The sequence below is a fragment of the Channa argus genome, chromosome 5, assembly GCF_033026475.1.
Source record: "Channa argus isolate prfri chromosome 5, Channa argus male v1.0, whole genome shotgun sequence".
Taxonomy (NCBI): domain Eukaryota; kingdom Metazoa; phylum Chordata; class Actinopteri; order Anabantiformes; family Channidae; genus Channa; species Channa argus.
Genome location: NC_090201.1, coordinates 26,476,527 through 26,500,989, shown reverse-complemented (window position 1 = coordinate 26,500,989; position 24,463 = coordinate 26,476,527). Strand labels below are relative to the sequence as shown.

General features: G+C 42.3%; 1 protein-coding gene across 13 annotated transcripts in view; it reads left to right on the top strand.

Moving 5' to 3' along the window:
- The window catches only part of ptprt (protein tyrosine phosphatase receptor type T), a 284,214-nt gene that overhangs the window by 90,060 nt on the left and 169,691 nt on the right, over positions 1 to 24,463 (top strand). For all 13 annotated transcript variants that reach the window (XM_067505363.1, XM_067505361.1, XM_067505367.1 and 10 more), the window contains exon 8: positions 7,529 to 7,822. In XM_067505363.1, the coding sequence (XP_067361464.1) occupies positions 7,529 to 7,822 (294 nt within the window). The remainder of the gene's footprint in view (positions 1 to 7,528; positions 7,823 to 24,463) is intronic.

Here is a 24,463-nt window from a genome sequence, read left to right as displayed (position 1 = left end):
CAAACAACGCTCTGCAGCAACTAACTCAGGAAATATCGACTATTCTTTGGATTCAGAGCTGTTGTGTTTGCCACCTTTGCTAAGCTCGAGACGTCCAGTCGAGATGCAGCACTCTAACTATAGGTTACTATGTACAGACTAAGAATACTGAGCTTGTTTTTTCCCACACGTTCTCATCCCACAGAAGCTTCCCAAGGCGTCAAGTTGGTCCTTTTTCACGTCCTTAGACGTATCACATTAAAACCACAGGGACCCTTTGGCATCACTATTGGACATTACAGGAGCGCTACAGTCGAACCCTCGTCTCCTGTGGAATATTCCTGTGCGTTGTTGTACCATCCACCCCCCCCGTGCACATCCCATCATCTACAAAACGTTTTCACTTAATATACTGAGTCATTGCTTTTGGCGTCAAAAGAAGAGTTAACCAGGTTTAAATGCTTCCATTCTGCATGTAATGATAAAATGCAGGAGAGAAGGTTTGTGGTTAAGGGGAAAATGGAAAATAAGGAACCTTCTGTCTTTTCTTCCCTTTTTTTTTTTATCATTAATGGCAGAAAAACAGATTGTAGTAGAGCGATTGTCATTTTCAGCGAATCTGATTTTTCCATTTTTTCCGCCACCCAGGCGATATCTTTTCTCTCCCCTCTGGTGGACTGAGGCCTCTGTCTTCACACACACACACACACCTCTTTGAATCTTTCTTTTTCACAGAACACATCAGAGCTCGGAAAAGGTCGGATATTACATTTGGATATTTCTCCCACGTAAACAGAAACACACACCGACACACAGTGGCAGGTTACGAACTGCAGCAGAGAGGAGCTGATTATCAACAAAACTACTATTGTTGCTCAATCTTCACTCCTACATTTCTCTTTCTCTTTACCTTGTTACCTCCTCTCTCTTAATGTAGAACTGTTATTGTGTGTGTGTGTGTGTGTGTGTGTGTGTGTGCTCCCGTCAGGAGAAGCAGGCAGGGAAATGAAGTGAGAACCATTTGGAAAAAACCTGATAGCAGTCACTCTGACTCTCCTCTCTTTCTACTTTATGCACTTTCTTGATTGACCTCTGTAATTTTACTGTCTCTGTATACTTTCATTTTCTGAGAGGATTCCTGTAACTGGTTCCAGATGATATCATTTACCCCAAACAGGGTTCAGTTTCGCACAGTTTAACTCTCAAAACACAGTGGCGGAACTTCAGTGTCTGCGCTTGCTGCGCTTTTACCGCAACTGTTGTGCATTTTGCAGCAGCACATGTATGTGACGTCCTGTGCACAGGTTGTGATTATTTTTCTGACTCGCATCACTCAAAGAGAAGCGATACGTTAGGGAGCGACCTTGTGGATCCTGATGGCAGAAGAGAGCACAGTGTGTTGGATATTTATGAGGCTGGTGAAGAGTTGAAGGATCCCTTAAACAACCGTAACAGAGCGCTGCAAACGTGTGCTAATGTTGGTTAGAGTTTGTCCACACTGACTGGTCGAAAAAAGGGAGGAGGAAAAAGAGTTGCTGGTCAAATGTTTATTTCCTGGACTGACGGTACACAGGTCTGAATTAGTGGGGTGTTGCTGCAAGCCTGCTGCTGCCGCTAGGCCATTCCACGGCTTACTAAATACTGTACATCATAAACTATATTTTCATGCACACTTCCCTTTTTCCTGGTAATGAATTTTTATGCAGCGCAAAGGCCTTGTAAAAAAAATAAAAATAAAAAAAAATGTAAAATGAGCTCAAGTCCAACTCTGTCTCCTTTTAATTGTTTCTGTACATCTAAACCCCCCAACACAAATGCAGTAAATTAATTGCAACCAGATTGTTTCACCTTAACATAATGTCAGTATGTTGGCAGTTATGTGAATGCTGAGTCCCAAAAATGTTGACACTGAACACATTTCTTCAAAATATCAGATCTTATACAACATCTTACTGACCTACGAGCCAAAACTTAAATCTGTGAAGCTTGTAGTTAAAACTGTGAGGAGATGCAGCAGCTGCAGACCTGCTCTGAGTAATTTCAAAGCCTAAAAACCTAAAAACCTGGATGAACTGCCCGACACTGTGACATCACACAGCCGTTATTGTGAGGACAACAAGCCGGGGTTTACAGCAAATCCCAGCCAGCTTCACCAGACCAAAGAGGCAGCTTGTTAGAGCAGGAATAGACACCTGTACAGGCAGGCGAGGGAGATCAAGTTGGTCAAGAAAGGTTGAAAAACTGTTTTTGTGAAGAGGCTGGCAGGACATTATAAATCACAGGAGGCCTTCTCCATCTGCTGAGGAGAACAAAGATCTGACAGTGTGAATAAATTGTACTTCAGGTTTGAGATACACATTCCACATCCCTCACCTGCACTAGCTCAACAGTCACCACCCCCACACCCTGTCAACCCCCCTACACTCACCTGAAGACACCCAGAATGCACTGCACAATGACCCACAGGACACAGCAGGAGAGGAACACACATCCTGCGCACTGTCCTCTCCCCTCTGCTCTACGCAAACAACCGTCAAACTCCTAAAGGTTCCAGACGACACGTGCGTTTCTGGCCTCACGCGAGATGATGACAAAGCTGCACAGCAGTGGCAGGTGGATCAGCTGCTGCTGTGGTGCAGCATAACCAGCAGACAGTGGAAGAGCTGACCTCACACTTACTGCCGTCCGTGCTGCACTGGTCTAAACGTGCACACACTGCACTTTAAGTGCACACTCTGTTACTTCACATGCAGCGTTTTAACTTTTAAACCAGGCCGAAAATCTTTCTCTAACTTTAACCAAAGTGCTTTTTTTTTTTTTTGCCTAAATCTCCCCACGCACAGGACTCGGGAGTCAAATGCAGGTCTGTGGTGTGACAGTCCTGCATGTTGTACAGCCACATTCACTATGAAGCATCCTCTGGAGTAATCAGACAACAAAGCGTGAAAATACACGTTTCCTTTAGATGTTTCTAGTCTGCTGTAGCTGCTGGAGCTGGTGAGCACAGCAAGTTTTATTTTTCCCTTTTACATTTTTAAATTGCATTGTTGCATAGGAATATCTTTCAAAATCTGCAAACCCTCGTTTTGTTTACCCTCCTGACTCACACATACACTCACAAACACACTGGCCTTTCTTCAAACATCATGCTGGGATTATAATACAGTGTAGTAAACATATACTTGGTATCTTCAGGGTATCGTAACACAGGTCACTTTTGAGTGTGCGTCTGTGTTGTCCCACAACAAAGCCCCAGGATGTGCAAGATAAAACCTTTTATGGGGCCAGGGCTGCTGCAAACACACATGCAGTGTATACACACACACACACACACGCACACACACACACACGTCTTTATTGGCCCATGCTCTGCTCCTACTGTATCCCATTTCCAAACTCCATGAGCACTGCTTGTCGTTATTACAGCGTCAGTGTGGCTTCTGCAGAGAATAAACGTCGTCTTGCAGGACGCTGACTGCAAGAGGCATCAGACATCATTTTCTCTTTGTATTTATATGCAACCTACAGATACTCACTCGCTTAACATTTGAAGTCTGGGATTTTCTCCATGTTTTATCATGTGGCACAAAAGCACCTAATTGTGTTTATAATTTACCATCACCTGGAAGATAAATGTGAGGTAGAATGTACCTCTTTAAAAATGCTTTTTTTTTAATCACGGGTGGGCTGCTAAATGGGCCTACAAGGCACAAAGCCAGGGGCTTGAGAAGTCAGGGGGGCCCTGGACCAGAGCTGTTTTTTTATTTATTTTTTTATGTTTTTAGTTAAAAAGAGCTCTAATTAAAAAAACAACAAAAATGACTTCAAAGAGATACACATCAACCATGTGCATCTCTTTGGGGGTGGGGGCAGGTGACGTGCGGTGCAGGTGCGTCTGTGATTGTTTCTGTCTCGATACACAAAGAGATTTTTTTCTGCTTTAGAGAAACTTGTCACTTGCAAGTTCTGGAAAAAACCTCAGATAAACAGTCCGAGGCCGTGGGCCCTCTTCATCTTCTGGAAATCTTTCTTCCTCCGTCCTTGGTTCCTGTCAACCCTTTACTCCTAAATATCCTCCTTTCTTCTTCCGTCCTTTATCTTTTCACACTTCATTAGCATCACTGTATGAAGGCCAACTGTAGTTGATTAGCAACCAGAGTGTGTCTGTGCTTCTGTCTCCATGTGAGGGGGCACATGTGTTTGTGTTTGTCACATCTACACGCATATGTATGTGTGTGAAAATGTGTTTATGATTATGTGTGTTGTAGCTGGATGTGTATTTCTGGGCTACATATAGCTACTATGTATCCATTTTCTATCTGTCTTCTTTTTTTTTTTTCTATTTGTGTGTGTGTGTGTGTGTGCTACCCGCTGACAATTGCCAGGTTGTGTGTCGCTGGATGGGTTCTGGAACTCTCTGCTGTAAACGAGCTGGTAGAGGGAGGCACGCAGGGGTGGTGGGAGGAAACAGACGGAGGCAGGCAGTGATTGAATGATCTTCCTCTTTCATCCTGTGGAGTAACATCAGGAGAAGTTGTTGAATGTAAATGATGTTAATGAAGAGTTTGTTAGACTTAAAGAAAAGTGTCTGCGTTTGTGTTTAGCTTATGTACATTACAGTGAAGCAGTTCGGAAAACGATGCTACTGTGTTTAGGATTTTTGCATGTGTCTTTTTTTTTTTTTTTTTAAACGCACATCTACATGTGAACCACGTCTTCATGTTCATTAAATCTAGCCTTCTTCTAGACAAGTGAAGAAAATTGCAACAGGATGAGAAAATTTTAGCTCCTTTCAGTGAATCACCCTTAAAAAAAAAGAAACAGGAAAAGCATTCTTTCATCGAGGCGGAGATGATATCATTTGAAAAATGCGAGACACAATCAAAGAAACCGCACTTTTAAGTATGAGTGATGCTTTTGACAATATTGGCGTCTGTTTAACTTGATTTATTTTATTGTTCTCCGTATTCGGCTTTCTTTTTTTTTTTGAAAGAAACCATTATTAGTTTTCCACAAGAACAGAGTTGAGCGATGTAAATACAATACTGTTTATTCTGACTGGGACACACAATGCTTTAAAATGCGTGTGATGCACCCACATCTCGGAGTTTTTCTTTTTTAAACTCTACTCCACTTACAAATGCACTCACAGACATAGACACACACACTCACAGCCGCTGTATAGTTAAGTTAAGATGGATGGTTGTGCAGTGACTGACAGTTGATTCATCGGTCCCGCAGCCACCATACATATTCTAATGAGGCCTTGAGGAAAGTAAAAAAAAAAAAAAAAACTTGCAGATTGAGATCAGGACTTTGCTTTTAGACAGCTGGAAGAGTGGGGCCATTATTCTTAGCTAGCTTAACATAGCTGTCAACTGACAAAGCACCTGCCACAGAGGGGGGAGAAAAAAGATTAATACTAAGAGACCCCAGACTTCCAATCGCAGAATGACTCTCTCAGATGCGGTTGTTTGAACAGCTTACTGTAAAGAGTGAGGAGTACATTTCCTAAACCTTGTGCACAGTGGTGCGGATTGTTTTTGGTTGCACGATATTCTTGGCATCATCGCACCCCGAGTTAAGCAATTCATGGAATCTATGAACGCAATGAGGATCAATGAGCGATAAGTGAGAATGTCACTCATTTACTGGGTGTTGGACATCAGCGGCCACTGTGAATGGGCTGGACAATTAGACAAATGGTTGAATGCATGGAACTTCATATCTTTTTACCTGTGTGCGTCTCAATAGCGCGTTTGAAGAGCAGAGCATGTACACAACCTTTTTTTATTGGATGTCTGATAGTAGAGACGTAAAACCAAGAGAGAGCGTGAAGGGGACAGGTGACATGCAGCAAGATTCCACGTGTTGATTTAGGGATTATATAGCAACTTGTAGCATCTTGGACCTTGATAATGTTCAATGGGAATATGCAGTTTCCCATGTACTGGTTTATTTCTACGGCAACGCTATAGAACGCAAAACTGAACTAATCTCGAGTAATATGTCAGGGTGTTAACAGGTGGCCCAAAACTCAGCCAACACTTTTTAACATCCTGTATGTTTCCGGTGCCGCTTGGCCAGATCTTTTACATATTACTGGTCAGAACTGTGTCACGGCTGCTGTCCAAGGTGCTGATCCTAGAGCCTTCAGCGATGAAGGAGCTGCCCATCTTAATAGTTGTATAGTTTTATAATAGTTGCTCTGTTCATGCTGATGAAAAGGATTCTTGCTGAAGAATTGTAATCAGTGCTACAGGGGTACAATGCCTAGCCTGCATTAGTTGTGGGTTTCCAAAACTGAAGCCTTAGCTTGACACTTTTTTTATTAAAAAATTAAACAGACTTACTGAATATTTTAAATATTTCTTCCATTATGTGAATCACAGTTTACAGAATATACAGTTTGATATGACATTCATAGCTTTATACTTAGATCAGTGCAGTTGTTTTTATAAAACCTCACGTTTGCGCCCTAGGAAATGTGTATTACTTCATCATACAGTACAGAGGGTCTAGTGTTTTGTCCTTTTGGCAACATTTTTTGTACATTTCAGATCCTTCTTTTTTTTGTTTTAGTTTTTTTTTTTTTTTTTGCAATTTCAAGGCGGTCTCACTATTCATAGATGTTGGATATCTCATTTTCAGAAGAAGCTTCAGTCTTATTTAAGAAAGTAGGAGGAGGAAAATATCAGAAAGGGGTAATAAAACATCCAATGCTTTTAGGCTTGACAGAGGCCATTATTTTAAAGTAGCATAATCTGAAAGTCTAGTGGCAAAGTAGCTGTCAGCAACGTGTCAACAGTGTGATGGATTGGTGCTACAGGTAGACAATTCACTCCAAAATGCCTCCTTTGAAGCTTTTTAGTGGCAAGTGTTTGCCATGATAAAGTCTCATTTCAATGGACGTGTGCATCACACTGAAACAACTCAACTGTGGCTGCGATGGCAGAGTCAGTGTTGCTTCAAACATCATTTTGACATCACACCACTCAATGGGTCATTGTCCGTATTATCGGTCCTTACTTAGGGTTTAACAGGGGGTCTTCTACCTCCTACAAGTCTAATAGGAGCAGGACTGGGCATCAAAACTAAAGACTGGGAGGTGGGAGTGTTTGTTTCCCACTTAATTAATATTTGTGCTTTAGTGTTTTGACCTTTTTCTAAACCTACCGTTGTCTTTTCTGTGCCTACACCCAAGCAAGTGATAGCTATGCTAAAACGTAACCTCGTGGTTTGGGTTGCTACACCTAAAAATGTTGCACTTATTAGTATCAATAGTTGAGCACCATAATTATTGGCTGAGAAGAACTGATAAATGGTGTGATAGTGGTTGGACTTTGATAAAGTGTTTGGTGAAACAGAAGTTCAGTACTGTGTCATGTTTGGCCACAGTTACAGTAAAAATATATATTTGAATGGTTTGTTTTTCTGTTATCCACTGCAACAAAACCTCATTCGACTGGGACATGTCTAACTGGATTTGTTCTCTGATTTTACACACCAACTGCTAATTACTCAAATTTGTTCTTCTCTTATTTCACAGCTCCACCCACCCCCATAGCTCCACCTGAGCTACTCGCCGTTGGTGCCACCTACCTGTGGATCAAACCAAACGCTAACAGCATCATCGGCGATGGGCCAATTATCCTCAAAGAGGTGGAGTACCGCACCACTTCAGGGAACTGGGCTGAAACCCATGTGGTTGATTCTCCCACCTATAAGCTTTGGCATTTGGACCCAGATGTTGAGTACGAGATCAAGGTCCTGCTTTCCAGACCTGGGGAGGGAGGAACGGGGCCACCGGGGCCGCCGCTGGTTACCAGGACGAAATGTGCAGGTGAGTCATGCGTCTGTTATTTATTTTTTGTTTTTGGTTTTTGTTTTTGTTTTTTCTTTTCTGTAACTCCACCTCTCAGGTTTGCTGTTGTTTCCTTTATTCACCTTTCTTAAAAATGAACATTGATGGGTATTTGGTTCTTTTTCATCTTCTGTTTTTGAGGATGCTCTTGTGGAACACATTAGCCATACAGGGCCTTGTCATTTTCCTCACACTGTGAACCTGCACTCCGCCCACATGTCAAAAAGAATATTCAGATTTTGTGATCACAGTAAGGTATTGTTGGGATCTGGTTTGAGTATGGTTAAGGTTAGGTGCCGGAGCTTTGCTTTGGAGAACGAGTAGCGAGGAGGCGGATCAGTGGACTACCAGCACTAAAGGGAAAAAGAAGCAAAGATTTCTCCAATTTCTTCTTGTTGGGAACAGAAGGGCAAATCAAAGATGATAATGATAATTGGGTTTATAAGGAGGTGCTGCAGAGATGAAGGGGAGATGGAGTGTGAGGCTTAATGGGGAAAGAGGAGGTGGGGGAGGTTAGGTACGTAGGAGCAATCACGGCTGAAAATGAAGATCCCAGTGGGGGTGTAAGGACACAACAAGTGGGAGTTCATTGGATGGAGTGACAGTGCGTCAGATCTCTGACAACCCCTGTGTGTGTGTGTGTGTGTGCGTGTGTGCAGCAGGTGGCCTCAACACTGCTCCTGTCAGTTGTCTCCGTTGTCCCTTTTTGCTGTCATTGTGCTAGTTTTGTCCCTACCTCTCAGTCTCCCACTTCTTTCTGTCCCTTTGCCACCTGGTTGTTTCACGCTTTGTTTTCTAGCAATATTATGTTTTTTTCTGTATTTATTTCCTCAAATTCTTGCCATCATCCTATATTTGTCCCTTCCTTTCTGCATGAAGCTTGTTTTTATTAGTAATACATACAATTTTAGTGAGATGAGTCGAGACGCAGGGCCAGTAATGAGAAGAGATGTCAATATCTTTGAATATAATGTAGTTTCCATGTGCTTGTTGTTGAAGTTATATTTAAACATGCGCCTGATGCATCACATATATTGTTTTTGTGCATGAGTGTGGTTGTGTTTCTCTTGGTGTGTTGCTGTAAACACATCCTGGAAGTTTTAGTCTGCAGGAATCAGCAGGTCTCTTAATAAGCCAATTCTTTGCTGCTTGTTATTGTTGGTAAGAAAAGCCTGTGGATTACAGGCCGTCGCCCGCTGGTGTAATGGTTTGAACGGGAATGAATGTCCGGTGTCAAATTCACTCAGAAATGTCAAAGTCAATCAAATATTGTATTTGCAGCAGCACCACTTGGTCCCGAGCTTGAAGTGGACTTTGCGTGTCTGTGGATTTTGGTGCCAAAGCCAGTTCGCACACATACATTGAAAGGAGCAATTGTATAATTCGTTATGTTCATTCATTGCAAAGCTAGTTGTTGGTGTGAGTTAAAATCAGTCAATAAAAACCATTAAAACAATATTCATTTAGTTAAAGCAAAAAGTCCAACACAGGGGTTGAGCGGATTTTAAATGAATATGATGTGGGTTTGAGGGATCTGATGTCAAATGACGGCTAAAACTAATCACACACATTTTTACACACATCTACATCAGACGCATAGATTTGAAATATTTCCCATAATTTAGCGTGTTCCATTTATAACATGCTGTAACTTTGCTCCATAACATTTTTTGGACATTTCTTTCCCCCCTCACACACACGTCATCCGGCCATATTGCATGATTATAATAATGCTGCCGTAAAGCTGAACCACAGCCACATTACAGATGTGATAAATATGCGCACACAAATGATGAGCAAGTCTGTCTTTGTCTTGTCGTCAGTGCACAGACAGACACAGAAAAAGACAATCTCAGACCCCCTGCCATGCCCACCTGAAGCCCCCCTGCTTTGCTTTCATGAGCACTTTTCTGGCTGAAAACATAACGCTTGTGTGCACACACACACACATTCACACACGCACGCACACTGCAAACTTTTATTTTGCTCAGACAAAACTTCATATTGAAGAGTCTCAAATCACAGTGTGTGATATGTGTGTGTATACTAGCTGTTCATGTCCAGAATAAAGAAGGCAAAAAAAAAAAAAACATGCTCAGAGAGGAGACGAGGGGGATGAAAGACAGAAAATAAGATGATAAACCTGGACAGGAGGAGACAAAATAGTGGCGGACGGGGGAGTGATAGAGGAGGGACAAACAGGGTGAAATGAAGACAGATGGTTGATGTGAAGTAGAACAGAGGTGGTGGTCATCATGTTGTGTGTGTGTGTGTGTGTGTGTGTGTATACAGCATAGTCCAAAGGAACATGTGTTTCTAGGCTAGTGCCGCTGTGTTGAGCTGTCACAACCATTCACAGGCTACTTTGAGTGTGTGTGTGTGTGTGATGGGATTGGAGCAGGCAGGTATGACAGATGTTCAAAAGCCTGCTGGCTACTGGCACTGCTGATGTGTGTGTGTGTGTCTCCACACCTTCTGCATTCACCTATCGTTTCATGTTAGCATCTACAGCCCTGCTCAGACCTCAGCAGCAGAAAATCACCTTTTCTTTGTCAAATCTCAGTGGTAAAATGTTTCAGTTTTTCACCGGTGGCTTTTTCCTCATTGTGCCAGCTCCTTTTTTCACGTTTTAAACAAATCTTGCTCATTTTAACTAACTAATTACTTTTAGGTGGGGAGACACTTAACACAAAAAGACTTGTTCATCTCCAGGTGATAACACAGTCGTAATAGATTGTGTACTCTTGGCCTTTATGGTAAAGTCATTTAAAACATTACTGGTGCAGCCCATTAGTTACACGAGTGAAATGAATGTGCACAAAGGATTGCAGTTATATCAGCTGCTGTTAAATGAGTTCAACTTCCCTCATTTTCAACTTGCTTGTTTTATTTTGGAAAATAAATGTGGATGAATGCCATAAAATGTTTTTCTGCTTGCCCTATATTATTACACTTCTATGCTTCTAGCTGGAAAACGCCTCTAGGTGACATCATCCAGGCGGGTGTTTGAGTTCAGATGATGTCATCTCGGCTGCAGTGTTGTGTGACCTGTGGCTCAGACCTCCTTTGGATGACATCATCTAAACCCCTGATGATGGAAATAAAAAAAATAAAAAGTTTTCAAGCTAGAAGCACAAACATGGTTTTAAATATGAGGCAGGCGTCGAGTCTAATCCCTTAACTAGAGCTAAATATGTCACAAGTTGAAGAGTCATCCTTCAATTCTTCACATTTTAGGGATCGGTCACGCTCTCACAGCTGCAGTACGAAGGTGTTTCTTCACATCCAGACCACATTATGGATACAGCAGAGGATGGACCACTGAAGAGTTTGGATCAGATTTGAACCCCGCAGCAGCTAATTTTATGCATAAGTGCAGGACTTACTGTAATTGTCTGAGCGTCTTTAAGCAAGACATTAAACCCCAAACGGTTCAGTCCCGTTGCCGTCTGGACTCAGATACAGTACAGTGTAACTTGTGGCTTGAAGCAGTACATCAGCGCCTCACAATGGGAATTGTTGTTAACAATAATGCTGCTGTTGTACTCAGTTGCTAACACAAATGGGCCATTCCACTAACAGTTAGTGAAGCAATGATGGACAATTTGGCTGACAATAATTGGCGACATTGCTTACGGCAGCAAATGGGGAAATAGAGCTAGAAATGAAAAGAACTAGAAGACAACCTGCAGGATTTCTAGTAATTGGTAACAAAAGGCTGCCAAGGGAGTAACTCCAGTATTTCAGGGCCTGCAGTGGCAGATACATTCAAGAAAGGATTCTTGAGTCACTCCAAAAAAACCGACTGTGCTGCGGCGGCGCTGGGGCATCCAGCACCCATTTTATCCGGCCGCCCCATCGAGCGTGGCACATTTGAGAGAGCTCAATCGGGGAGGCGAGCGAAAATGAACTCCCCATTTTTGCTTGAGGCGCAGCGAGGACAGGGCCTTGATAATGATTGATTTTATCATCAGCCCCCCCCCCCCCCCCCTCACACTTTCTTCCTCCTCACGGTCTACATCCTCCTGCTCATCACTCGTTTCTTACTTTTCAAGGCTTTTGGACAATTCATCAACCTGTTTTCATTTGGATTATTTCTCTCCGTACCCATCTCTTTTCCCATAAACGACACTCCGTGGACCCACAGTTGTTCCTTGATTCCTCCCTGTCGTGCGTGTGTGTGTGTGTGTGTGTGTGTGTGTGTGTGTGTGTGTGTGTGTGACCTCTGTGGTTTTGCAGTCCTTGTCTGTCACTGATTTCAGATGAGCTCCTTTTCTCCTCAGCTCATCCCCACTGATCGTTCCATCTTCAACTCGGTGACATTACTTTGCTGAAATGAGCCTCTCGACACACACACACACACAAACACACTCCCTTGACGTCCACTTTCTACTCTTCCTGCATCTGTGTGTCTCTGTCCCTTTTCTCTCTCCTTCATCTTCCTCTACCTGTTCCTCTGTGTCCCTGCCTTCCCTCCCTCCTTACTTGAAAACATTACCCTTAACTCAATATTCACTGAACATAAAACGTGAATATGGGCTGTGATCCTTGTCACTATAAATATAAGCTTTTAACTTCAGCATTAAGTCTCCAAAGTGTATCTGCACCCTCCTCTCTCCTCTTATTCTCCCTCTACCTTCCCTCTCTTTCTTATAAATTCATATTTTTATATGAGGGATGATAATGTAAGTGTTGGCTAATATGTTACCCTATAAATATGGTCTTTTAATTCACCCTCTGTACATAAATCTTCCTTCGGTATTTTTTTTCCTGGGCTTTTTCCACATCTAGCGTTTCCTTTCCGCCTCTCTTCTTAATAGCAGGCAGATGCTAATGTGAGTGTTGGCTAATATGCAGCACTCCATAAAGACTTAATTCACCCGAGGGGTTATCTGCTGCATCCCACCACCTTTTTTTCCCCCTCCCCCCCATCTCCCCCATTTCTTGTAAAGTAGATCTTTATGTGGACGATGGTAATGTGAGTGTTGGCTAATGTGCTGCTCCATAAAGATGGATTTTTAATTCACCTGCTGGGTATAGACTGATTTGGCTGACACCTCTGTGCCGCCATTCTGCCGCCCAAGCGCTTCAGAGGCTGTTAAGAGAGCACATCTTGTGAATCTCCACCAGTATCAAACCATTTTAAGTCCTGCCGTCTCAGGTATAATGGTTCAAATAAAGCACTTTCAATCTGCATTGTTTTTGTTCAAAAACAAATGTGGATGTAGTTACTGTCTCCATATATTTTACATTGGCATTCCTGCACTTGAGGATGATATCTTGATGGACATTTTGACGCTTACCTCTCATGTGTCTCTTGCCAGCCCTTCTTCTGTTGAGGCCCAACCAGTAGAAGATATTTTCTTATCTTCTGGTAACCACATCACAATGCAGAGGTGTGGACCACATCTGGAAATTGTACCTTTCCTCAAACATCCACCTTGATCTCACTCTTCCTGACCTTCTTCAGTCCAGTGAATTTAGGCATGTGGGACGTGCCTCCATCTTTTATGTATCTTTTCTTATTCGATCAAATCATTGATTCAGGCAGCACACTGGTGGAGTGGTTAGCGCTGCTGCCTCACAGTTGGAGGTCCCCGGTTCAAATCCCTGGCCGACTGCTTCCTTTCTGTGCGGACTGATTTTCTCCCTGTGCTTGCTTGGGTTTCCTCCCACAATCCAGAGACTCGCATGTTAGGTTAATTGATGTGAATGTGAGTGTGAATGGTTGTATGTCTATGTGTTGGCCCTGGGACCTGTCCACACACCTCTTACCTTACCACAGCTGGGATAGACTCCATCTCCCATGACCTTGAACAGGATAAGTGGTTACAGATAAAGGATGGATGGGAATCATTGATCCAGTGGGAAACTGGGTAGGAGCATGTAGTTTGAAACAGCTTGTTATTTCTTTCTCTAAAATCGTATGATCACATTTTGTCTCACCAGGCCAAGTAAGGATACAAACAGGTGACAACACTAGGCTCCACTTTATGCCCTTTTTTTAAATCCCTTTTAGTGTAAATTTGCTTGCCTGTATAGATGCTTTATGAGTGTGAGCATGAATTTGCCACAGCGATTCACGTCAGTAAGACACGATTTCCATCTCTTTTCGCCTTTTACTCCGCTTCTGTCGGACCTTTTTTTTGGGGGGGGGGCATTTACACCTTCTTGCTGCTCTCTGACAAAAATAAACAAATCTTGAACCAGAACAGCACCTTTTCACCGTGATGCTGCGTGGTTCAAAGGAGGTTTTCGCTCGTCAAGCAGCATTTTTCCACCACGCTAAGAGCAATTGCACCAATCACATGGCACAAAGTGGCTAACTCTGCTGTTATAAAGGCTTCCAGTTTAGTAGTTCGGTGAAGGCTTGCACACGTTTCCCTGGTGGAAAACTACTTTTTCATTTTACAGGTACTATATAAATGAGGTAGGTCATTGTAACTGGCTGAGTACAAATGAAAAAGAATTTGCTTCCTGTCACGTCCGACCCCTTACATGAGGAAATTAAAAATATATACAGTAATAAAATAAATGGAGTGCGATAAACATGGTGTTTCCTTAGGAATCCACTGTATGTGACAACGTGCAGAGAATGATGAGAATGATTTACAGGTCATGTGAAACCTATTTTTTCACATGAAATTTTGAAACCAAGAACTTTCCTCATTTCTAATTAGATGATGGAAATACGTCTCAAAAAGGACGTGGGGTGGGGGGATGCTGCTTTCATTCTGCACCCAGTGGTTCCCTCATGCGCATGATTTTTTTATTTTTTTTCCTGCAATAATTAGATCAAGGCAGCTAAAATCAGTCTTTACAAAGATGCTATGTATGTGAATGCAGGACAAAAAAACTCTCAGCAGATGTTAAATACTTCCCTTCGTACTCATTTCGTCATTAAAAAAAGAAAAAAACCCTCTTGGTCCTTTTCGTTCGGTGTATTCTGTCTCGTTTTCTCTAATTTTTTTGTCCCTGTCATCATTTCCTCTCTTTTGCTATGGTGCTACTGCATGTCAAACCCGCTGTCCTTCCCTGAATTGTTCTTGTCCCTTTGAGTTTCAGTGTCAGCATATTTCAGTCTCTGAATTCTTGTCATGTCCTTGTCCTCGGTCGTGTGTCCTTTCAATCCTTTTCTAGTTTCACCTTCCTTTCTTTTAAGGTCATTCTCCATGTTGTTCACTGCCCTGCAATCCCACATTTTTTCATTCACATGCTGAGACCGACACCCACCCACAGAGTGCCACACACATTTTTGTGAATCCCTCTTTTCAATGGACCCAGATGTCTTGTCAGTCTTGTCGGTGGCTTTGCAGTGTTGAAATCCTGCTTTTGAAGAGTCCACCTTTTTTTACCGCCTGAAAAATGTCATTTTGAGAGACATCTGCCAACTTTGGAGCACTTTCATTGATTTAATACATGACATGCTTATTGTTTGAAGGTCACTGTGCTGAATTCAAGTTCAAAAGCGACTTTATTTGTCAAGTTTGTGGCAAAGCGGAGCAACAGGGCGAACGGTTGATTTTAAGGGTTCCTTAATTCTAATTCACGTTCACATAAGCTGTTTTCTGACAAGAACTATATGCAGTAGTTTGGAGCTAATTTCTGCTAAACTAGCGTATGCACCCTCCATCCTTATTATTGTAACTTGTCACATGAGGCACACAATTGGACGTTAATGTGATGTTAAAGAAGCTGTGGCGTTGAGGGCAAACTATGACTAACGCTAAACATGTATAATTACAGCACGTTCTCATCCCTGAGGCATCAAAAAGTGCTGCTTTATCCCGTCTCTTGCGTTACATGCTGATGCTTAAGGTACGTGTCAGTGTAGTCAATTAGAAACCCAAGCGCTTCAGTATTCACTCACCGATGGGGGAGCTGCTATGCAGCTGGCCAACACTCACCGGGAGCAACTAAGTTGGGGTTCAGTGTCTTGCTCAAGGACACTTCAACATGGATCGAACCACCAACCGTGGGATTGGTAGATGACCGCTCTACCTCCTACACCACAGTCTGACCCTTTGATGTTTTTGTGCTTAACCGCACAGTTGTAGTGTAGCATTTTCGACTGCTTAGGGCAAAAAGCGTGTTATGGCAGCTGCCACTTCAGTGCCAGTGTAACATTTTATTGCAAAAACGAGTGGGTAAAGGATGGAGGAACTGTCGCTAGTACAACTTTAAGAATTTTAGTCAGGCGATACCAGGCGAGCTGAACTTTGAAACGTAATAATGAAAAAAAAAGGAAAGTCAAAAACTATTCTTTGGGTTTAAATTGACCAATGCCTTTAGTAGACACGGAACCCAAACTTGGTTGCTCCTGGTGAGTGTTGGGCAGCAGCTCCCCATCGGTGTGTGTGTGTGTGTGTGTGTGTGTGTGTGACTGTGAGTGTGAATGGGTGTAAAGCACTTTGAGTACCAATAGGTAGAAAATTGAAGACCACTCACCATATAACGTCCAGTTAGAGCTTGGGCTTTAGTGTCTTTTTTTTTTTTTTAATGAAAATGGACATGAAAGTCAATAATAAATGCAATACAACTGACTGAAGTGTCTAAAATAGAACTTGGTCTGTAATTGGCACTAAACGTTTTCTAAGAAACCATTAAGGAGAAGAATGATTTTTCAGGTATTTATCTTCAGCCCATATTCAGTTCAAAACATCTTATCTGAGCGGCAGTAAAGTTTTGTGCTGCACGAGAGTGTTCCAACTGAAAAATAGCTCTAAGCATATGTGAAATTCTTATGAGAAAGGTGTCAGACAAAGCGCTGCACATCAAGTGTAAATTAAGCTGAGTGTGTGTGTGTGTGTGTGGATTCAGACGAAGCAGAGCTTGCTGCATTTTCCATTAGCACACAATCTGCATCGACTCGTTGTTTATAAAAGATTCTTATTATGGTGTTTTTGCACACGTGTGCTGCATACACGTGCACGCACACGCGTACAGGCACAGATGTATTACCTCTAAAGTAACCTTAAAGAATAAGAAGGCGCAGCTGCGTCTTGCTCGGAAGCTCCCAGACCTTCTTTTTAAAATAGAAAAGACTTCCATTGTTAGTAAGACTCCCCAGGCAACGTACTCCATCTCCCTGCTCTGACACATCTCATTTTATGTGAAAAACTTCCAAACATTATTTAGTTATTGAATAAATGTTTTTTTTTTTTTTTAAAGAAATTTACAATTATTTCCTGCATCTCCTACAATTCCTGTAGCTTCTCTTGGATTCAGGAGGATTTCCAATTCAAGTGTCAGCCAGTAGCTCCCCCTGCCTTCTGCATCCCAACCCAAAGCTCTACCACTGAGCAGCCAGGGCCCCTTTAACGTTTAGAAGACCCCATTTTAACATAAAAGGTATTTTTTCTAACAGATTAGATCTTAAGAGTTTCCTTGTGAAATACGAGGTAAGAAGAAAAAAAAAAACACAGCCATGACAAGAAATACTATATCTTTAGATGCAATATGAAACCAGAGTCTCATGAATTAAACATTATGAATAAGGCCAGTCGATGTGTTTGCCCCGAAGAGAGACGAGGATAAAGGCCTTTTATTCTCAAAAGCTTCTGAGACAGTCTGAGTTTATGAGAAATGAGCGCGTTCATGCTTTTCTGTGTTTGATTATGTATTTGTGAGTCTCAAGATTGAGGGGTCTTTTCATCATCGGATCAATCGGAGCGATAGCGCTGGGAACAGGCTGCGAAGACCCGGCCACCTCCAAATGACCATGAAAATACAACAGATGACTGACGACACACTCACGACTGTCCTCAAAAATCTGCTGCTGAGACACTACTGAGCACAGCAAGCAGCCTCCAAATAATGGCTATTCTCTCATATTTCTGCAGGTTTCCCACAGGGAGGAATTTCAAAGATTTTCAAAAATCTTGAGGTTATTGTGCATCTTAAGTGTTTTTGTTATATCTTAAAAAAAAAAAAACCCTGAGATAGAATGTTTGCCGACGCTAAAGCAGGATAAGCAGTTCGGGCTGATGGTCAGATGGGGGATGGATACTAAAATAGATACTGAGTCAAAAGTTAAAGTTATATTTATCTCCAATCTATCAGGGTCAAACCTTTTAGAGCCCAACATGCTACCAATAAAGACCTAAGCCAATCTACCCAGATACTCCAGCGAGACTTGAAATCTTCCTAGTAACAGGCCTCTATTCTGAGGGTGTTTCACGTGGCTGTTATGGCGGAGCAGAAGGGAGCAGAGGGGGTGTGAAGTTTGTCTGTCTGAGAAATGAAGCGAGAACTGCTCAAAAACCAGCGACAGACACAAAAACATGCAGCGGGCGCACAGTATGCAGACGTGCACAGACACACACACACACACACACACAAAACAATGAACCGCGAAACTTTATTTGCAACATAAACTGAAGTTATATTGATACAAGACGAAAACTATACAATGTGCGCCTGCATACATATAGTATATGTGGATGCTTATGACTCGCATACACACACATGCATTAACGGTGCATGCACACTTTTTGCTCTCGCAGCATTGTAGTGGTTGTAATTAACACTTGAGAGAGCTGTGAGCAGGCAGGATGAGTAACACCAGGGGTGAGAGCGTGTGCATGTGGTGAGGTGTTGGGGGGGGAATATGTATGTGTGAAAGAGATGTGTGCTGATGAATATCCGAGGAATTAGACGCTAGCAACAACACTGTCTAAGATGAACCAAAATAAACCCCAAACTGAAGTCATAAGGCTGCACAACGTCCCACAATCCTTTGGGGTTTGTCTGTCAACAGGTCTGTCTTGGGCAGACAGAGAAAGAAAACGCTATGAATTGTGGGTAACACACGCTCGCAAGCGTAAAAAATGTTTTGACTATACACGCAGTCTCACATAAACTCAGGAGGCAACATGACCCCAGCCACAAACACACACACACACACAGCTGTGATACAGGGAGGTACAGATGGAGGTAGAGATGTCAAAAAACAGAGGAGGGTCTGAGGGGAGAAGTGCTGGGTGCAAAAGTAGTGCAGCGGTTTATAGATCGGAGGTAAGAAAAAGGAAGTCGGGGTAGTGGTAAGGATGAGTGGATGGGAGGGGGGGAGAAGAAAGACGGACAGGGTAGAAGTAAAGAGAGAGCTTTTTCCAGGAGTAGAGAAGGAAATGAAAGACGAGGGAAAGAAAAACGAACATGTAAGTAACAAACTGAGGATGAGAAGAAGTGTGAGGAGTGGATATTATGGAAAGGACGTGAGAGTTGAAGAGCGGGGGCACTTTTACTCTCTTTAATGACAGGAGATGTTGGCTGAGAGAGGGAATGTGGCAGCAGCTTCAATATTCTGTGACTCCGCTCTGTCTCGTTGAAGCAGCGGAGGTGAACAGAGTGGATTAGAGCTGTAAGCGGCGTCTTCTGACACACGAGGTCAACACCAGCACACGTCGAATGGGACGAGTGAAAAGCTGGGCTATTTTTCTCACCTCACTCCGTGTTATTGTTGGGTTCTCTCTCTCTCTCTACGGCTTTTGGAAGACACGCTCAGACACACTTGTCTTAAAATGTCTCACAAAACAAAGACGGGCTTTCAGTGTTTGAAATCATCTTCATGTCACGAGTTATTCAACTTTTAGATAAAGCAGCTTGTGGCAGCCTGGATTCTGAAGACCAAACTTCTGATGTCAAACTTTTTCTCCATCTTTCTTCTGGGCTCTTCTGTGATGAGAAAACCCAAGAAAAAGTATGATGTCACATAATCTTATACCCTATAGCCTCCATCCAGCTCAAACATTGTGTCACGGGGGGCATTTAAATGTTCACTTGTTGACATAAAGCACAAACAGAACGATTTCCATTAGCCTCTTGTTGAGCTGTCAGGTCTGAAATCTAGATTGTTCACCGTTTTCTCTTGACGATTTAGTTTGAAAAGAAAGCAGGAAATTAATTACAGCTGTTGTTTTCGGATGGATCGAGACCCATAGTTGTTTTAAGGTCGGATAATATTTTCTGGTGGTGGAGAAAAAGGTTTTTTTCAATGACATTAACTGGCCTTTATGGGCACTCAAATGAATTCAAAGAGTGTTGGTTAGTCCTTGCATTCACTGCAGCACAGCAGTAGGATCTAAAATTAATATGTTATACGGTGCAGTTGTAATGAGTCACAGACCTTAATTTGTTTTCCTCCTGTCTTTTCATTCCCAACCAATGTCGGATTAAATATGCTTGATTAAATTCCCACACAGGTGGTTTAGTGCCTTTATCACCAATAGCTGCAGTGATGGACTGTGTGCACTTCAGTGACCCTGTTACGGGTAAAACACGTATCATGTTGGAACAGTTTTACTGTCTTCTTTCGTCCTGTTAGTCTATTCTGCAGCATTTCGACAAGCACGTCCGCTCTTGTAAAAGACAAACGTAAGTCCAGTTACTGGGAAATTGATGCTCTGAAGGACAAATCCACCTGTGGAAGTGAAGGTTGCCTAAGTGCGTGTAAACACTGGACACCACCGGATCGTCCACCATGGTCTTTGTACTTTGTGATGCGGGGTCATTGGCTCTGTGTCTGTCCTTCAGTCTGAGTTAATTGGACGTGAATGGAACAATCCAAATTCAAGCTACATGTGCAGAGATGTTGTGACAGAAGAAAGGGTCCACTCTGGATTGTAAAGATCTTCTGACAAAGGAAACGTGTCTCCGTGTGATCAAAGAGCACACGGGCCATCGTGGACACTTTGCAATCTCTCTGATCAGCCATGTTTGAGTACAGGGACACTTTCTGTCCTAAAAAAAACTGCTAAAGTAAAAATCTGTTCTCTATTTTGTCAGTTATCTTGTGATTTTTTTTAAAGTTGAAAATTACATTAAATTTAACTCGATCGAAACACAGTAATGTATAATAACATGTAAATGTAAGTTTAACACTTTTTGTACAAATTAATTAAAAATCAAACTCAGAAATCTCTCAGCAAGCGTTTAGATCTGTTGCTCTGGGGGTCTGGTGGCTCAGCGGTAGAGCATTGGGTTGTGGCGACGCCTGAAGCGACAAGCCAAAGGCCGTTGATCTGTTGCTCTGAGTGTTCAAATTAAGGTCAGGAGAATTTACTATATTTATTTTATATATTGTTGAGGGGAGTCTGGAACCTGACTTGGCTCCAACTGTTGCAAGCTGAACTGATTGGACATATTTTATGAAGGCACGAAGGTGTCGCAAATCAAACTGCATGTCAGGAAAACAACCAGGCCATGAAGTCTAAGGAACTCGATAGACCCCCGCAGCAATATTGTGTGGTGAGGCACAGATCCAGACACGGAAATGGAATAATTTTTGAAGCTTTTATTGTTTCCCAGAATACAGTGTCCAATAATAAAGCTGGAACTGAGAGGAGGCTTTCTAGAACTGAAAATCAGACCAGACAGTCTAAACAAGAAGGACCCAGGTCAACAGCTAGCTGCTTTGGAGGTCTTGGAAAAACTTGACCATGCATTTTTAGAAACTAGCAAATGAACCATTTAGATAGTTATGGCAAACCCACCAGCTACACACACGCACACACACACAGAGTCAGCCAAGTTTTATAATCACCAGGTTAATTCAAAGAAGTCAACCATCACATTTAATCGCATTCAGTGGGACGGTGAAATCTGACAAGCGCGGACTGTCAAAGGTCAAAGTTCTTACATGCTATGCACCACTGTGTCTGACTGACATCATTATTCTCTCTCCACCATTTGATCTCTACCTGTTCTACCTTCCTATTTACTAGTTTTTATACTCTTTGCTTTCTTTTTTCCCAGTCCAATTACAAAAGGGAAAAACAAAAAGCTGTTGGGTGGCTAATTAGGTGAGCCTGTCTATTCATGTGTACAGATAAAGATCATTTTATTTTTTTTGTTCAAAACCTCCTTATACGACAGACTTTAACACGACGCCACAGAAGATGAAACGCTTCAATTTAAAGTGACTTGTAAGTACTTCTAAAACTTTTATTCTTTCTTTCTACATCAACAACAGTAACAACACAGAGACCTAATGGAGACATCCTGAGTGTTACTGAGTAAAACAGAACAAAGTCTCTAGCGATGGTCATTCACATGGCACCAAACCCACTCGTGTCCCTGAGATGTGACCTCTCTCTAAACAAGCTGATTGCAGCCGTCTTAACGTCCACACATCACCCTCATTAGCACTGCAATGACACAAATAACTGTCGGAGGGATTCAGAACCACGTAAAAGGAAAAAAAACAAAAAACAAAGACACTGATAATAATGAGAACATCGCGGGCTTGATTGCTTGTTTCTGCAGCAGCAGGTCAAGGTGATAACGAGTTGCTGTGGTGATTGTGCGTTTGCTGAGCTGTTGATTGGTGCCTAATGAGAGGCTACTTCAAGGTGTCAGTGAGCGAGAGACGATTGAGAATAGTGAGTAAAAAGATTGTGAAACACACAAGTTATAGATGATACATTGTAGTGAGAGGAAAGAAAAGCTTTATCACGCCTAAAATTATGGTTCAGTAGGCCGCCCACTACCTGCCAGCATTTGTATTGTCACTGAGCTGTGATGTATTGGCAATATCTAGCAGCTGTAGTGAATATGACAGGTGTGTCAGAAGGGATGTGATATAAAATAATACATTTCAAAACAATCTTCTGTCTTGATGCCTTTAGGTAAAAGAAAAATTGGATTCACCTTCATTGTCATGGTACGAAGGCAACGAAATACAGTTGGCATCTAACCAGAAGTGCATTAGTAGCAAACAAAATAATAATTACATATGTACATGGGCATGAATAATAAGACAATAGTCCAAATAATCAGTACACAAAAAATGGGTTATATACAATGAGACCATGTGTCAGGGTTTGAGAAGGTTACATATACATGTGTGGAGACGAGAGGCTATTAGTGCGATGCGTGTTTGCTGTGACATACAGCCACTTATCAGCAGTCAGTAACAGCTTTCCTGTCTAATGCTGATGGGACTGTATTAGTTGTAGAAGTTAAGTAGGAAACAGGGTGAAGACACCAGCTCCTTTGATTGATTGAGGTGAATTGTTGTTTCTGTATTTTATCCCAAACCACAGACCTTTTCTAATGCTGACTCACTCATTTTGATGTCTAAACCGACAAAGTTGGACGATAATTACCTACTGAGCCTGTTAGCGTGTGGTGCAGAGGACGGCTGGACAATAACAGGGGCAGGAAGTGATGAATTGGCGCCACAAAAACCACAGGAACCATCCAATACAGATCAGTCTATTTGTTATATGACAATGCTGATAGATGTGACCTTCGTGCAAAACTCCATCCTTTATAACTTATCTCTCAGGCCTGTGCTTCAATAAAGTAATAAAAAAAACGCTTAAGTGTATCAGCTGGAGTGACGGGTCAGTATTATTGGAAATTTCAAGCTGCTTTAACTTCGTGGTTCTCACATTGGAGGCAGTCTATACGATGCAAACAGCTATCTTTGAACCTTTATCTGTCTCGGCAGCGTGTTCGAGCCGTGGCCGGGGTCATGCTGGGGGAGTCCCAGCGGGGGTATGCAGGTGGCTTGGTGAACAGAACCGAAGAAGGGAGGGAAAAGAACAGAAAGAGGAAAAATAGACTGCAGGCTCTTTTTTTTTTTTTTTTTTTTTTTTCCCCTCCCGCCTCGTCTCAGCTAGAGATGCTGTAAGAATCTCAAGTAATTTGGAGTTGGAGAGGTAACGCTCCATACCCTTATAGACTCAGCAGGTTTTGTTAAAGCTGTTTACGAGAGGTGGTGATTTAATTTTATGGTAATTACGGAGCCCAGAGTTTGTGCTTTGGAGGTGTTTTCCATTTTAGCGGCAGGTGCAGACTAATATATGAATTAGCAGGTTAAATCTTTGGACTTTAACAAGATTGTGAATGATTCTAACTTTGCCCTTCTACCAACTGTTTATTTTTCCCAGTGTGATTTATCTGTGGGACTGTTCAGCAAATTAGCAATAGTGTCTAAATGGTTTTAGGTATATTACAATAAACTGTAAGAAACACATCAAAATAATAGAGAGAAATTATTCGGCTGCTTACGCTCTCATCCCATCTCGCCCCACTCGAACGCCCACGGCTTCAATCTCTGGGATAATAAATGTGCACACACGGGGCTTTGCCAACACACACACACACACACACACACACACACACACGGAGTGAGGTGGCGGTGGCAGGCAGGAATTCATGCCGTCTGATCCCCAGAGAGAGCAGTCATTACTGCATAGCACTTTTCAGCAGCACAAAAGTCACATACACCCATAGAAAAACACACAAAAACTTCATCTTCTTTGCTGATGCTTGAAAGCCAAACAATCCAAGTTGCACACAAACACAAACACACACACACACACACACATGCACTCCAAGGCACAGGGAAAGTGATGTGCTGAATATTTGTGTGTGTGTGTGTGTGTGTGTGTGGGCCGTCTGTGTGATTGATTCAGAGGCAGACGGCTGATTGCTTTCTCAACTTCCACATCCCATCAGAAAGTGCAGTAATAAGAACCTAGATATCTTCATAGGGGAGGAGGAGGGGGAGGGGGCTGCTTGTTGCTCGGGTCTGAGTTGAAAGTCGGTGCATGTTGATTACCGTCGATTTACTAGGCTCTTGTGATTGTGTGTTTGTGTGTTTACTTGAGG